Source organism: Neltuma alba, unplaced genomic scaffold (assembly GCF_004799145.2).
Source record: "Neltuma alba isolate B1F8T4 unplaced genomic scaffold, ASM479914v2 tig00010134_pilon, whole genome shotgun sequence".
NCBI classification, from domain to species: domain Eukaryota; kingdom Viridiplantae; phylum Streptophyta; class Magnoliopsida; order Fabales; family Fabaceae; genus Neltuma; species Neltuma alba.
The window spans coordinates 390192-406751 of record NW_021635082.1 but is presented as its reverse complement, the minus strand read 5'-3'; the positions used below and the strand labels follow the sequence as shown (position 1 = coordinate 406751).

General features: G+C 32.4%; 2 protein-coding genes across 2 annotated transcripts; both read right to left on the bottom strand.

Moving 5' to 3' along the window:
• Position 1: 1 nt before the first annotated feature.
• Positions 2-6864, bottom strand: LOC114754378 (uncharacterized). The gene is made up of 6 exons (XM_028943145.1): positions 6841-6864; positions 5476-6069; positions 3502-4110; positions 1710-2303; positions 706-724; positions 2-570 (listed from the first exon to the last, which is right to left on the bottom strand). Exons 1-6 carry the CDS (start codon positions 6862-6864, stop codon positions 2-4), a joined length of 2409 nt encoding a protein of 802 aa, XP_028798978.1.
• Positions 6865-8811: 1947 nt separating this feature from the next.
• On the bottom strand, positions 8812-15740 carry LOC114754377 (disease resistance protein SUMM2-like). Its single transcript, XM_028943144.1, has 6 exons — positions 15689-15740; positions 15557-15606; positions 15157-15234; positions 9497-12070; positions 9078-9392; positions 8812-8820 (listed from the first exon to the last, which is right to left on the bottom strand). The coding sequence occupies exons 1-6, from the start codon at positions 15738-15740 to the stop codon at positions 8812-8814; spliced, it is 3078 nt and encodes a 1025-aa protein (XP_028798977.1).
• Positions 15741-16560: the final 820 nt, after the last annotated feature.

Below are 16560 nucleotides of genomic sequence, written 5' to 3'. Positions count from 1 at the left end.
ATTATCGTCTCCTTTCAAAGTTTGAAAATTCAATCTCATACCATAAAAGGTTGGGAAGATCTATGAGCTCCAATTTACTTAGTTTTGGAAGCACATCATCCTTCATGGCCATCTCTTTCATCTCTCCTTGTCTTACCAGTGCATGCTCAAGTCCATTGGCTCTACTTATCTTCAAAGATCTTAGTTTTGGAAGGATACCAGAGATAGGGATAGAGAACAGGTAGCTCAATTTGTCACAATCAATGACAGAGACTTTTTCTAAGTTGGGAAAGCATGGTTCACGGCACTGATGATGATCATCATCATTTTTTTCATAATCTTCTTCAACATTGTTAACTAATTCTTCACATTTTGATATACTGAGCTTCTGCGACATTGGTAGGCTTCTCACCAAACATGCAGGGCATCTGAAAGCATGTGATGGGAATAAATATTCCAATGCGTTGCAGTTTGAAACTTCTAACCATTTCAACTTTGGAAAGATGGAATAATTGTAGTTCATGCGAGTTCCAATATCTGCCTCATCTTCTACAATGCACTTCAGCTGATCACATCTTATAATTGACAAACCTTCCAACAAAATTGTAGAGGTAAGGGATAGAGTTGACAATGATATTAAGTTCCGACATCGATAGGTATACTATTCTAACATTCTTCAACGATTGCGCCAGCAAGATTTGAGATGCATGGAAAGGAGGAACTTACCTGTAGATGAATTTAATTCCTACAAACACAAATCTTTAAAAAGTTATATCTTTCACCAACAGAATAAATCACTCTTATTTTAAAATAAACAATATGCAAGATTGGAATATATAATAATACATAATAAATCAAAGATATTGTTAACATAACAACAGTTAGTAAAATAAGTCATTCTTATTCCAAAACAATCAGTGAAGATTCATTGAAAAAAACAATCAGGAAAATTTGAGCGTGTATATTTTTTGTGTAGTCATATCATATGCAACAAATAATATCAGAGCAAATAAAAGCCTAATTCAACTCTTTATGAGCTCCCTTACGCCCCATTCCATTTGATAATTTGATAATGAAAAGTTATGTAAAATGTTTATAATGGAAAAAAAAATCTGTTCTATTTCAAATGATTATCGCCTTTGTGTGTTATTCTGTCCGACATGTGGATAAAGATCGGAATCTGTAAAAGATTTGCAATTTGACCCAAATGTTTTATTTAATATTAACTTGGTCCATACAATTTCACTAAATAAATAATTAAATTATCCACATACCTAAGTATACGAGTGGTTAAAAAAAGAACACAGCACATTAACTGAAACTGTATTGATGTCAATAAGGCACTCAGCTTGAGATATATTTTATCTGACATTTTGAAATCATTAAGACCAAATTAATGCTAATTAAAACACCAAACGGATTGAAACTTTAAGTAATAAAAGTTTCATTTTCCCAAATATATATATGTGGAGCTAAATGACGTAATTTTACGAGTAAATTATTCGAAGTCTTTATTAGTAACCATATATTAACATCACCCTTGTTAGGCAACAATTAACTCAATATTTGTTAATAAACAATTAATCTAAAAGCTGAATTGAGCGGGAAAAAAAAGCTCAACATATAAAGACAGTCATAAATAATTTCATTTTGATCGAATAATACTTCATTTGTAATTAACATTATCAAAACAGAACAAATCATATGTACAAAAGTTAAAGAGAGTGTACCTCTGTAGTTGTCAGATTCACCATGTCAGAATCATCGAAAGATTTAATGTCGCCACTCCACAGCTCAACATTCTGAAGAGATGACAGATCCATCTTATAATTCTTGGCGCAAACGCTGTTCATCTTTGGCGCATTTTCAATGATGAAGTTCTCCAAAGCAGGGAGCTCGAAACGCAGGCCTTCGTTTTGCTGATCTTGCTGGTAGTTCCCAACAACATATTTTAGTTCAGGAACTTCCCTAATATACAAAGACTTCAATTTTTGAAGACCACCAGATATTGATGATTGAAATACAAATTCCAATGCCTTGCAATCCCGAATATACAGATTCTCTAGTGTTGGGAAAATGGAACAATAATTCTTATTATCAACTTGAGCATCTCCCTCATGTGTTGTGATGCACTTCAGTTTATGACATTTACTGATTGACAAACTTTCCAACGAAATTGTTGAGGCCGCAATGGAGAGAGTTGACAGTGATATTATGTTTCCACAATTTGTAAGTTCTATTGTCGTAACATTCTTCAATGATTGCACCAAAAGGCTTTGAGCTACAAGGAAAGGAGGAACTCCTTCTGTGGATGCACCTAATTCCTACAAACACAAATCAATGCATAATAAATCAAGAAAATAAATCATTCTTATTCCAAAACAAACAATATATAAAATTTAAATATACATTAATACATAATAAGATTTGAGATGCATGGAAAGGAGGAACTCCATCTGTAGATGAATTTAATTCCTACAAACACAAATCTTTAAAAAGTTATATCTATCACCAACAGAATAAATCACTCTTATTTTAAAATAAGCAATATGCAAAATTGGAATATATAATAATACATAATAAATCAATGATATTTTTTTTGCTCAAAAAAATCAAAGATATTTTTAACAACAACAATTAGTAAAATAAATTATTCTTATTCCAAAACAAACAATCAGGGAAGATTTATTGGAAAAAAAAAATCAGTGAAGATTTGAGTATGTAAATTTTTTATGTAGTCATATCATATACGACAAATAATATCAAAGAAAACAAAAACTTAATTCAACTCTTTATGAGCTGCCTTACACCCCATTCAATTTGATAACTTGTTAATAAAAATTACATAAAATGCTTATAATGGGGAAAAAAATCTTTTCAATTTAAAATGATTATTGCCTGTGTTTGTCTTATTGCGTCCGATATATATAGATAAAGATTGGAATCTGTAAAAGATTTGCAATTCGACCCATATGTTTTATTTAATATCAAGGTGGTCCATACAGTTTCATTAAATAAATAATTAAATTATCATCATACGTAAGTAGTAGTAGTTAATAACAGAACACAGCACATTAAGTGAAATTATGTTACGTTGATGTCAATAAGGCACTCAAAGCTTGAGATATATTTCATCTGACATTTTGAAATCATTAAGACCGAATTAATGCTACTTCAAACATCAAACTAGTTGAAACTTTGAGTAATAAAAATTTCATTTCCTAAATATATATGGAGCTAAATGACATAATTTTATGTGTTAAGTTGCATAATCAATTCGTAACCTTTTTTTATTCGAAGTCTTTATTAGTAACCATATGTTAACATCACCCTTGTTAGGCAACAATTAATTCAATATTTGTTAATAAACAATTAATCTAAAAGCTGAATTGAGCAGGAGAAAAAAGCTCAACATATAAAGACAGTCACAAATAATTTCATTTTGATCGAATAATACTTCGTTTGTAATTAACATTATCAAAACAGAACAAATCATATGTACAAAAGTTAAAGAGAGTGTACCTCTGTAGTTGTCAGATTCATCATGTCATAATCATCCAAAGATTTAATGCCGCAATCCCACAGCTCAACTTTCTGAAGAGATGCCAGATCCATCTTATAATTCCTGGCGCAAATGCTTTTGATCTTCGGCGCATGTGTGATGGAGAGGGTCTCCAATGCAGGGAGCTCGAAACGCAGCCCTTCGTTTTGCTGATCTTGCTGGTAGTTCCCAACAACATATTTCAGTTCAGGAACTTCCGTGATAGTCAAAGACTTCAATTTTTGAAGACCACCAGATATTGATGATTGAAATACAAATTCCAACTCCTCGCAATCCCAAATTACCAGATTCTCTAGTGTTGGAAAAATGGAACAATAATTCTTATTATCAACTTGAGCATCTCCCTCGTGTGTTGTGATGCACTTCAGTTTATGATATCCCCTTATTGACAAACTTCCCAACGAAATTGTTGAGGCCGCAATGGATAAAGTTGACATTGATATTATGTTTCCACAATTTGTATTTCCACAATTTGTAAGTTCTATTGTCGTAACATTCTTCAATGATTGCACCAAAAGGCTTTGAGCTGCGTGGCCAAGAAAAACTCCACATGTGGATGGATCTAGTTCCTATAAACACAAATCAATGCGTAATAAATCAAGAAAAGAAATCATTCTTATTCCAAAACAAACAATATATAAAATTTAAATATACATTAATACATAATAAGATTTGAGATGCATGGAAAGGAGGAACTCCATCTGTAGATGAATTTAATTCCTACAAACACAAATCTTTAAAAAGTTATATCTATCACCAACAGAATAAATCACTCTTATTTTAAAATAAACAATATGCAAGATTGGAATATATAATAATACATAATAAATCAAAGATATTGTTACCATAACAACAGTTAGTAAAATAAATCATTCTTATTCCAAAACAAACAATCAGTGAAGATTTATTGAAAAAAACAATCAGGAAAATTTGAGCGTGTAAATTTTTTATGTAGTCATATCATAGGCAACAAATAATATCAGAGCAAATAAAAACCTAATTCAACTCTTAATTAGCTCCCTTACGCCCCATTCCATTTTGATAATTTGTCAATGAAAAATTATGTAAAATGTTTATAATGGAAAAAAAAAAATCTTTTCTATTTCAAATGACTATCGCCTTCGTGTGTGTTATTCTGTCCGACATATGGATAAAGATCGGAATTTGTAAAAGATTTGCAATTTGACCCCAAAGTTTTATTTAATATTAACTTGGTCCATACAATTTCATTTGATAATTTGTCAATGAAAAATTACCTTAAATGTTTATAATGGAAAAAAAAATCTTTTCTATTTCAAATGACTATCGCCTTTGTGTGTGTTATTCTGTCCGACATATGGATAAAGATCGGAATCTGTAAAAGATTTGCAATTTGACCCACATGTTTTATTTAATATTAACTTGGTCCATGCAATTTCATTAAATAAATAATTAAATTATCCGCATACCTAAGTATACGAGTGGTTAAAAAAAGAACACAGCACATTAACTGAAACTGTATTGATGTCAATAAGGCACTCAAAGCTTGAGATATATTTTATCTGACATTTTGAAATCATGAAGACCAAATTAATGCTAATTAAAACACCAAACGGATTGAAACTTTGAGTAATAAAAGTTTCATTTTCCCAAATATATATATGGAGCTAAATGACGTAATTTTTTGTGTTAATTTGCATAATCCATTCATAACCTTTTTTTATTCGAAGTCTTTATTATTAGTAACCATATATTAACATCACCCTTGTTAGGCAACAATTAACTCAATATTTGTTAATAAACAATTAATCTAAAAGCTGAATTGAGTGGGAAAAAAAAGCTCAACATATAAAAACGATCATAAATAATTTCATTTTGATCGAATAATACTTCATTTGTAATTAACATTATCAAAACAGAACAAATCATATGTACAAAAGTTAAAGAGAGTGTACCTCTGTAGTTGTCAGATTCATCATGTCATAATCATCCAAAGATTTAATGATGCAATTGCACAGCTCGACATTCTGAAGAGATGGCAGATCCATCTTATAATTCTTGGCGCAAATGCTTTTGATCTTCGGCGCATGTGTGATGGAGAGGGTCTCCAATGCAGGGAGCTCGAAACGCAGCCCTTCGTTTTGCTGATCTTGCTGGTAGTTCCCAACAACATATTTTAGTTCAGGAACTTTCGTGATAGTCAAAGACTTCAATTTTTGAAGACCATCAGATATTGATGATTGAAATAAAAATTCCAACTCCTCGCACTTCCAAATTTCCAGATTCTCTAGTGTTGGGAAAATGGAACAATAATTCTTATTATCAACTTGAGCATCTCCCTCGTGTGTTGTGATGCACTTCAGTTTATGACATCCCCTGATTGACAAACTTTCCAACGAAATTGTTGAGGCCGCAATGGATAAAGTTGACAGTGATAATATGTTCCCACATTCCCATAGTTTTATTTTCCTTACATTCTTCAATGATTGCACCAAAAGGCTTTGAGCTGCGTGGCAAAGAAAAACTCCACATGTGGATGGATCTAATTCCTATAAACACAAATCTCGAGAAAGTTATATTTATCGCCAAGAAAATAAATCAATCTTATTCCAAACAAACAATATATAAAATTTAAATATACATTACTACATATAAATAAAAATATTTTAGACAAAACATCAATCGCTAAAATAAATCACTCTTATTCCAAAAGCAAACAATCAATAAAATTTAAAGACGCAATAATTTTTATGCTGTAATATACAACAAATAATATCACAGCGTAACAATGAATCAAAATAATAATATCGTTTCATTTCTTTTTCAAATATACTGTTATACAAAACTAGACGACCGCTTGATTTGTTCTATTACCGCATTCTATATATTCTGCACTCTCTTGACAAAATTTTGAGTAAAATGCTTCAAACACAATAAAACTGTTTAATTTAAAATGTTTATTGTCGGTGTGGTATTCAAATTCAACTGTCCAAACAAACATTGGAATCCGTAAAATATTTGCAGTAAATCATTCTTATTCCAATACAAACAATGCGTAAATTTTAAATATAGTACATATCAAATCAAAATATTTTTAACATGAAAAATAATAAATAAAATAAATTATTCTTATTCCAAAATAAATAAGCAGTAAAGTATGTTCAATTTGATCCACATGTCTTAACTAATATTAATTTCGTCCATACAGTTTCATTAAATAAATAATTAAATTATTCTAATGTGTAAGTCAAATAATTAAACAGTTAAAAAAATCTCTCCTCTTGTGAGAGCGAATTCTCTCCTCTTGTGAGAACACAAACCGTCCCTTGGTGAGCGGCTTCCATCGGCATCCTCTCCCCGGCGGCGGCCTAGGGAGAGTGAGTCTAGTGTGTGTGCGTTGGTGTGTGCGTGAGTTTTTAGAGATTTTGCAAGATCTGAAGATGAGGGCAAGTTCTGAAGTTTTGCTGGTTAGGGATTTGAAGGTGGGAGATCAGTGGTTAGCACGATTAAGAGCCTCAACAAGAATGGCGAAGAGGAAAACGGAATGGCCGAGCGCACATTGGGAATCAATGGGAATAGCACCAGAGATGGTGAAATCTTAAAGCTATTTTGCTCAAAGGAGAATGGGTGAAGGAGAGTTCTATGTGTTGCGACCAAATCAGTTGTTTCTTCAAAATAGATCTATGAGCGATGGATAGATGATTCTCAAATTAAAGCTAATCTTGCACTGTCACCTTGATATAAGTCTATTCCGTGGGATTCTTTTGCCTTGGCCTTGTGAGGTAACAAGATCTGGTACTCTTTCTTCGAATAGCCTCTTTGTAAAGTCCTTTTGTTCGTATGGTTTGATTGCTAGTTATGAAGTATGTGTTGTACTAGTTGGTCTCATTTATGTTTCTTGGTGGTTTTGGAATATGAGGAAAACCTTGGTTTCTGTTCAAAATGATTGTTGCTGCTGGTTTAAACCATTGGTTTTATCTGAGATAGTGCTTGCCATAGTTTTTTCAAAGGTGATAGGGGGCTTTAGTTTGTTTTCCTTTCAAGACAAGGATATGTTGGAGGAAGATGCCATTAGCTTGGGATTTATTGGCAGTTCATTTGTTTACTTTGCTGCAATCTTTACTGAAGGGAAGGTCCAGAAGTTTAGTTTCTTTGTGGCAAACAAAAGGGCTTCACTAAAAACTAAGGATGATTTAAGATGGGTGCCGCCTGGATGTCTTTGTTCTGTTTTTTATTTTAAGAATTTAGAGGTAGTAGTTGCTGGGATTGATGGTTCTGGTTTAAGAGGGAGGTTTGCTTCTGCTGTGGCTTTGAAGATTGGTCACTGGTTGACTGGAAATCTAGAGGAAAAAGGCTTCTGATTCTCTCTGTTGATTTTGCTCAGCTTGGCTGTGATTGGTGAAGCTTCTTCCATGAGAGCATTCCCTATGGAATTTGTCGCTCTCTGTTGCAACTTAGCTTCTTTGGATGAGCTAAGGAGTTTTGTAATGGGTTTGTGGCCTCTATGGTTGGGTTTTATGCCCCCAATCCCAGTAATTTCTTCTTTTGTTTGTTCATTCCTCCTCTAGATGGATTGTTAACTGGTGCTCTTCTTGGCTTGCCTGGTGTTGTGATTGTTTTGGTGTGCAGCTTCAAGTACATTAAGGGAGTGTGTTGTTGGATGGATTTTTCATCATCTCCCCTTCTCTCTCACGGTTTGTTCTCAGCTGCTGTTATAGGAGTGAACCAGATCTGTTTGTTCTCAGCTACTGCTATGGGAGTGAACCAGATCTGTTTGTTCTCAGCTACTGCTATGGGAGTGAACCAGTTCAGTGTTGTCTTTGGATGTTTTTCGCATTCTTGTTTATGCTTTTTCATAGTTTTTTGGGTTTCTGTTGTTTTCTTTGCGTTTAAACTTTAAGTCGTTCTATTTTGTTTTCATGATTTTATACTTCTTCTGATCCAAAAAAAGAAAGTCAAATAATTAAACATAAAAGTAAATTACTTCAAAATGTTAAATAAATTGAATGCGGTGTTATAATTATTAATATTAGCATGAGAAGTGGTAGTTAACGAAGATCACAGTCCATTTAGGAGGAACTTCATTGATCCATAGATTTCAGTAAGGTACTCGAACCTTGAAAGATATTTCATTTGACATTTTGAAATCGTTAAGATCAAATTAATGGTAATTAAAACATCAAATTAATTGAAACTTTGAGAACTAAAATTTTCAGTTTTTTTTTTTCAAATGAATATGGTGCCAAATAACGTTTTTATGCGCTATTTTAAATAATTGATTCACAATGTTGCTAGTTATCCTGATGGTTTTAGGAGAAGTTGTTATAATAAATTTCAGAGGTTAATTCGAACACTCATGTAATTTTATTTTACATCTTGTTATTTTGTTCAAGGTCGTTTTTGGTGACAAATGTTAATATCAACCCTAAAAAGCTAGTACTTCACTTTTGAATAGTATATCACAACACGGATCGCAATAGATATTTAATGCCACAATAGTAAACCATCTATTTAAGAGAGATATTTGAACAAAAATAGTGAGGCAAGTGTAGCATACCAGTGGGATTGTGTGGTCATGCTGTCTTTGTTCAGAAACAGTAATTTTGGTCTCTTCATTGGCGGGCCTCGATTTATTGGGAGAACAACATGCTTGAACCCAGGAGAAAGCACGTCTGGCAGGACTTCGATTCATGTTGTTGGAACAATTATGTCTTGAATGTGGAGGTGATGGCTTCTGCATTGATGAACTCACGAGTTGGTGATGTTCTTTGCACATTCCAATGAAAGTTGGTACTCCAGAAAGTTCCAGCTCTTCCAGTGAAGGGAGCAAAGCATCTTTGCCCTCTTCAAACTTATCAAATATGTATTCCAGCTGCTCACATTCATATATACTCAACATTCAATTTGAAGTTTTTTCAATGCTGGGAACAATGAGTCATGGTAACTCTTTTGGTTACTGTTACTGTCTTCACTCACTATAATGCATTTTAATGCACTACAGTTCCTAATTGTTAATTTTTCCAACTTTATCAGACTTCGTGCAGTGGATAGTTGGAAAACTGACGCCAACATTGGACAATCTTCTAGTTTCATGGACTTAAGATGACGTAAGTTGTAGTTGCCATTAGATAATATACTCTTCAGTCTAGGACACTCATTCAACTTCATAATCTCTAATTGCTTCAAAAAGCCAGATGGTGGAGGACCGCGACATAAATCTTCAACACCTACTTTAGAGAGATGTAGTTCACCCAGATTACAGAAAGGAGCCATATCAGAATAATCATGATCTTCAGAATCTATGAGGCACTCCATGGTAGGACATGAGCTCAAATTAAGAACGATCAAATCATTCATCAAGTCTCGTTCATCTATTGCAACAATATCAAGGATAAGATTTTCCCATATTCTTTGCGCATCCTCCCCTTCCAAGATAAGAAGTTCAGCTCTTCTGGCAAGTTGATTAAATGTTGCCTTTGAGACTAAATGACTTAATTGATCATCCATTTGAAGGCATCTCGACATGAAGTCATACTTCTCAAGATAACCTGAAAGATCCTGAGAAGATATACAATATCTGTGTAATGTAAGAGGAGATCCATTTTGAGAAATTTCATCTTTTTCTTCATTGTCACACCTATTATCAACAAATTTTAACTCTTCTAGCTGTGAGCAACTCTCCATCACTTCAAAAGGATTATTCTTTTCAATTTCACATCTCTCTACCTCCAATGATCTCAACTTGTTTAGTTTCAAAAATTCACTTGGTAATTCATTGATTGAACAATCATAAAACCAAATAGTCCCAAGACTCAACAAGTTTCCTAAGATAGAGATGTCACCTAAATCCAAATTCTTGAGAATGAGTGTTCGAATGTCCTTCAATGATTGGAATGAATTCATCAACAATAGAGCTGGAGTTCTTTCGTAATAATAATTATTAAATAAAACCAAAACTTTGAGCCTCATCATCTCTTTAAAGAATGCACTCGAGACCTTGAACTCCTTTGAACCATCTAAAAATATTAATAGAACCTCCAATTTACTTCCGTCAAAGTTGGTCATAAAATCATCATTCTTCCAAAGCAAATATCTCAAACTCTTTTTCATAGGCATTTTCAAATCTATGAGAGATTGAATATCTCTATCTCCTATCCACAAAGCCACTTCACGAATTGAATCATGCATCTCTACACATTCATCCCCTCCATGCAACAATAAAGAGAAATCCATGAGTTCCATTATAGCTTCATGCACTTTGCTTCTTGCTAAATGGTATCTATCATTTTCCTCAAAAGAACCCAACCCGATACCAATTTTGGTTAAAACTTGTATAGGAACTCGGTAATCTTCTGGGAACAAAGAAGATATAAGAAAAAGCTCTTTGGACTTTTGATTTTTCAAGTTATCGTAGCTTAACTTCAAGCATTTATAAGCCACTTCCAAATGTTGATCAACAGCACGATCTTCCAAGGATTTCAAAGCATCCTTCCAAATTGTTGCTGGTTTGTTTTTTAATGCTCTAGCTATTGCTACAATTACAACTGGTATGCCTCCACAATGCTCCACAATTTTTTCTGGCATACCCTTCAAACCACGAGGGGAATTATTTAATTTGGCATGTGCTTCAAAAAGTTTCAATGCCTCTTTCTTGTTTAACATCTGTAGTTCAATCATTCGGCATTCCATTTCCATACAAACATTTGCACTACGTGTGGTTATCAATAAAGTACAACCCTTGTGGTCAGATGGAATCCCCAAGTTTTCTCTCAAATCAAACTTTTCCCATACATCATCTAGTATTATAAGCAACTTTTTGCCCATTTTAGTGATTCTAGACAATATTTTACTTGAGAGTTCTTCTTCCTTCACTTCCTCTAAATTCAAATCTAAACCTTTTGCAAGTTCTTCACAAGTCTTTTTGAAATCAGGAGGCTTGGAGACAACGAGAAAGATGAATTTGTCAATCAAGTTAGATTCTTTTAGCTTATGAGCCACTTCTTTTGCCATTGAAGTTTTGCCCGCTCCCCCTGTCCCTTGCAATCCAATCATATTGCAATTATTATCTTGTAATGCCTTCAACAGATCTTGGAACATTGACTCTCTGCTGTTAAAATGAAGAAAATCTTGTAAAGGAAGGTGTTTTATGTCCGGTATATTTGCTCGACCAGCTATTATACTGGACTCACATCTTCCTAGTAGAGCTTCAATATGCTGAGTCTCCTTTTCTAACTCCTTGCCTCTTCGGTACTGCCACCAGCAATTAGGACACCGGCCACCAAGAAATCTCTTCTTTATTTTACTGTCTATATGGATGATATCATCTGCTTCATCTACCCATTGCTGCGCTTCAGACTTAAAACTGAAGACTCCTTTGCCTCTCTGAAACTCTCTCTTCACATCCTGATGCTTTGCTGTTAGTATTTTCTTTTTTTGATCAAAATTTTCAACATAATTGTTGAAGCAACAGAAATATTGAGCTTCATTTTTTACCAGATTCACCAAACTTTGGACTTCGTTATTTGCTATGCCAAAGAGGCAGCCCTCCATCTAACATGGATACAAACTGATTATAATCAGTCTATGTGACTATCATATTAATGGGGTTTCAGTTGTCAAATCAGTGTATCCCTAATAATTAAATCATAAAGATGCTGTTCAGTGACTTAAGATCTTTAAAAATGAAAATTAAAAGTGCTGAACAGTTGTAAATTAATTTGCAATACGATATAATACTATTTTGTTTTATTTTCCAAGCCGTGCGTCTGGTCGCTATCATGGCTATTAAAATGGTTATTCATCCATCAAATCAATACCAAACATTCTTTTTAATCTCAAGATATATGTTTATCAGCAAAGTAATTCAATCTCCAGCTTTTAACAAATAACAAAGCCTTTAGGAACCTTGCTTGTTAAGGCAGATTGATCCTATTTGAGCTAGCTGTTGTATTTTATAGTAAACACTAAATTAGCCATTCGCATATAGTTCCAAAACCATCGATCTCAGCCTTGCCCTCATATGGCTACTAATGGAAACTTCTGCTAATGGAGATTTTTAAAGAATCATTCGGTGATGGGAATTTTGAAAATCAATTATCTTATTTTTCGTCTTCGATTTGCCAATGAATCTTTCGTCAGCAGATTTTTCCTTCAGTCAAAAATCTTGATCAAGTCCAATAGGCTTTATGTCCTTTTGTGACCTTTTGCTATGGGAGGTAATTATCAAAAATCTTGACCACTTTTTTTTAGCTATTAGCTACATTTGTTTTTAAAAGTCCGATAATTACTCTTATTTAGCTACTAACTGCTCTAATATTGTGATTAACTATTTTTATTTTTAAAAATTTGGTGACTACTCTTGTTTAGCTATTAACTACTCTAGTTTCGCTATTGACTATTTTTATTTCAAAAATTCAAAAAAAGCATTAAATGTTGTTGGAGATCTAGTGACTACTTTTTATTTAATTATTTACTATTCTTGTGTAGTCAATAGTTATACAAAAATAGCCATCAGAACTTTGAAAACAAAAGTAATCAATAGTAAAACTAGAATTGTTAATGTAGGAGCACTGGGAATGATGGCAATGTTATCATTTCACAATATTTTAAAATTTCAAAATAGTACAAGATTTGGGATTTTGAAATTCACTCACCCTAATTTGTCTTTTAACATTTTTGAAAATATTTTAGTGTCTTTTTCTCATTTAAGATTTAGATTGCATGACAAAAAGTGTTATGAAAGCAAATGGCTCATATATTCTACCATTAAAACCACTTTGTTTTAACTTGGGAAAATGATATTTAAATATCATTTTAAAATCAACTGTGATTTCTAAAATTTACAACTGTAATTAGTTATATATTCATGCAAGGTCCTCAAGTCGTTTTCCCATTTTAAAAAGATCATGTTATTTGAGTTGTCTTTTGTAGTTGCTGGATCTTCCTATTCATATTAAATTGGACTACTTTTAGCTGCAACAGTGGTGATAAATGACATATTCTCGATACAATTGTTTCAGTATTTTAAAGATTTTAAAATTTTCTAATTTTAAAGATGTTATTTTCCAAAACTGTCCGTATGGAAATTATTAAATAAAGTTATTCATTCATCAAATTAATACAAGCATCTTTACAGCTGTTTTAGGTCAGCCGTTCATGATTCAGTGTTCGAACCGTCGAAACGATGACATAACAGTTAAATGAAAATTTTATAAAAATAATTATATGTATATAATAATATATGTAAATAAATATAATTATCAACTTAATAACATTCCATATATATATATAAAGTTTACAATTAAATAACACCATACTGCCAGAAATGGTATGGAAATATGTTGAATTTTTTAGGCTAAATTATACAAAAACCGCATAAGCTATGGGGCAATTGCAAATAATCTCCCTGGTATTTTAAAGTTTAAATTTAACCCTCCTAATCTTTTATTATTTTATTATGGACACCTTGCTGTTAACTTACTATTATCTTTTTAACAAAATTTGTCATATCATATCAACACAAGACACCTCGCATCTTATGTGGCATCTTACATGGCATCTCATCTAATATAATCATTTTATAAATAATTATATTATTTTTATATAAGGATTGAAATGTCATTTTATCATTTAAGAAAAAACTCTTGCTCTTTTTTATTCTTATATTTTTTATCTTTATAAAATTTTAAATAACATTTTTCTTCTATTTTTTACCACACAAAAATTGATATTTTAATTAATAGACGATCATCAAATTTTTAATAAATTCATTAAGATTGTAAAATAAGATCATAATATTGTAAAAATATTAAAGTGAAAGTAATGAGTTGGTTTTGATAAGCATTAACTAGGAAGAAAACAGTAAAAGATAAAGGGAGTTGAATTTAATCTTCGAGATGTCAGATAGGTTATATGCAATCGTCCCAAAGTTCAGGAGGTTTTGTATAATTTAGCCAACTGTTCATATGGTGATTTTTTTTATAGGTTTTCAAATTAAATTTTTTCAGCTGCTGGTAAAAAAAAAATTAAATTTTTTCAGCATATTTTCTAATAGACCAAAAAAACTGTCCAATTTTTTTAAAAATCGTTTCAGTTCTCGATCTAACTTCAGGTTTCAGCTATTATTGCTAGCTCAATCCTGGTCTAATCTGGCTCAACGACCAAAATGATTTTTTAATCCAAACCAAGTCATTAGTTCTCTAATCCAACCAGTAGACTGGTCGGTCTCGTCCAATTCTTTAGTCACTACTTTGAAGAATCATTCATCAATGAGAATTCCCGGAGTTAATGAGAATCAGCATCACGACCTTCACTTTTTACTCATCTGCGATTTGCCAGATAGTCTTTCTTCAGCCGATTTTTCCTTCTTTCAAAAATCTTGATAAAGTCCAAGAAGCTTCACGTCCTTTCGTGACATTTTGCCATGGGAGGTAATTATCACATCTTACTTATTTACTTCTACCTCTATATGCATATCTCAATTATACTTAGCTTTATCCAATTAAGTTTCCAACATAATTCCCAAAAGAAAATGGTACTTAAGACTTATCGCAACATGTATTCCAGCAATAGACAAATTAACAATAACCATATATGTAAAAACAAAACGATGACGAAGTATGATATTTTATACTGACCTCTTTCTCAGATGTATTAGAAGACCAAAGTATTTGATGAAGAGCAGAATAAAACGAAGAATCCACCGAAAACAAGTCCTGCAAATTAAAAATATTTCACAATACCGTGTTTAATTTAATCAGTTCCAAACTCTCGAAGTTCTGGTATATAACTGAGAATGTTAGAAGTCATCATCAAAAAGTTAAAAACATAAGTATCACAAGACAATAGGGGAAATGCAATTTTTTAGTGTTAAAGAAACTAACACAGCTATTTCATATTCAAAGCAGAGTAGAGAGAATAATGAAGAGAAACTAAACGAGATTCTTAGACAATAATAGCATAACACAATTCGTGTGAAACAAGACCATATAATTAATAAATTTAATGGCAAAAAAATGAATACAAAATAAATAATACGTAACTAGGATGGTGCACAAGACCCACACGTCCAATAAACCCATCCAAACCTGCAAAAAAAAAGCCCAACCCAACCCAACAAAAAGCTGTCCAAACAAAAATGAGTATTTTTGAGCCGGGCTCACAGGTCACAGGCAGGGCAGGGTAGGGCAGGGCCATGGGCAGGGCGTGCTGCCTTGCCCATTTGGCCTTGCCCGAAAAGATATATAATTATATATAATATAACATTATTTTATGCAATTATCCCCTTTATTTTGGGTAAAAATATTAGGTAAAATTAGGGGAAAAAATTGAAAGGAACATGAAAATTATAATTATATAAAAAAACCAAGTATCAAAATATAAGATTAAATATGTTAAATTACTCCAAGTTAAATTTCCTTCTTTTTCTCTTACCTCCAATTTTAAAAAAAATAAAATAAAATAAAATCATCTTTCAAATCTTGTGCTTTCACGTGACTATAAAGAATTCGCCAATTAATATGAGTGAACAAAATAATTGAACTACATAATTAGCTCAATTATTAAATGCTTTAGTTATTAAATATTTTCTTTATCTCCCATAAGAAATCAAAGGTTGAAGAACAAGACTACATAAGCCTTATATATATATATATATATATATATATATATATGAGTGATTGAGTCATTCATGATAAATTTCTTTCCTTTCACTTGTTTCAAAACATAATAATTGAATTTTTTTTCTACATATGATATGGGCAAGATGTTATTAAATTGGGCAGAAAAGCCCGCCTTGCCTAGGCTAGCCCACCCTTATCCAGCTCAAAATGATTAGGGTTTTTACTGGGCAGTGAGTTGTATTTTGAGCTGGGCATCAAGCGTGGGGTTTGCCCTGCCTAGCCCTACACATGTACAGTCCTGATGTAACATTTAAAGCGATAATTAATGACTAAGCACTAGGAAGGTTGGCCACTAAATAAAACACGTAGAAGGAGGAAAGTAAACCATCCTGAAGATAGTTTAACCGGGTGTCTCACATA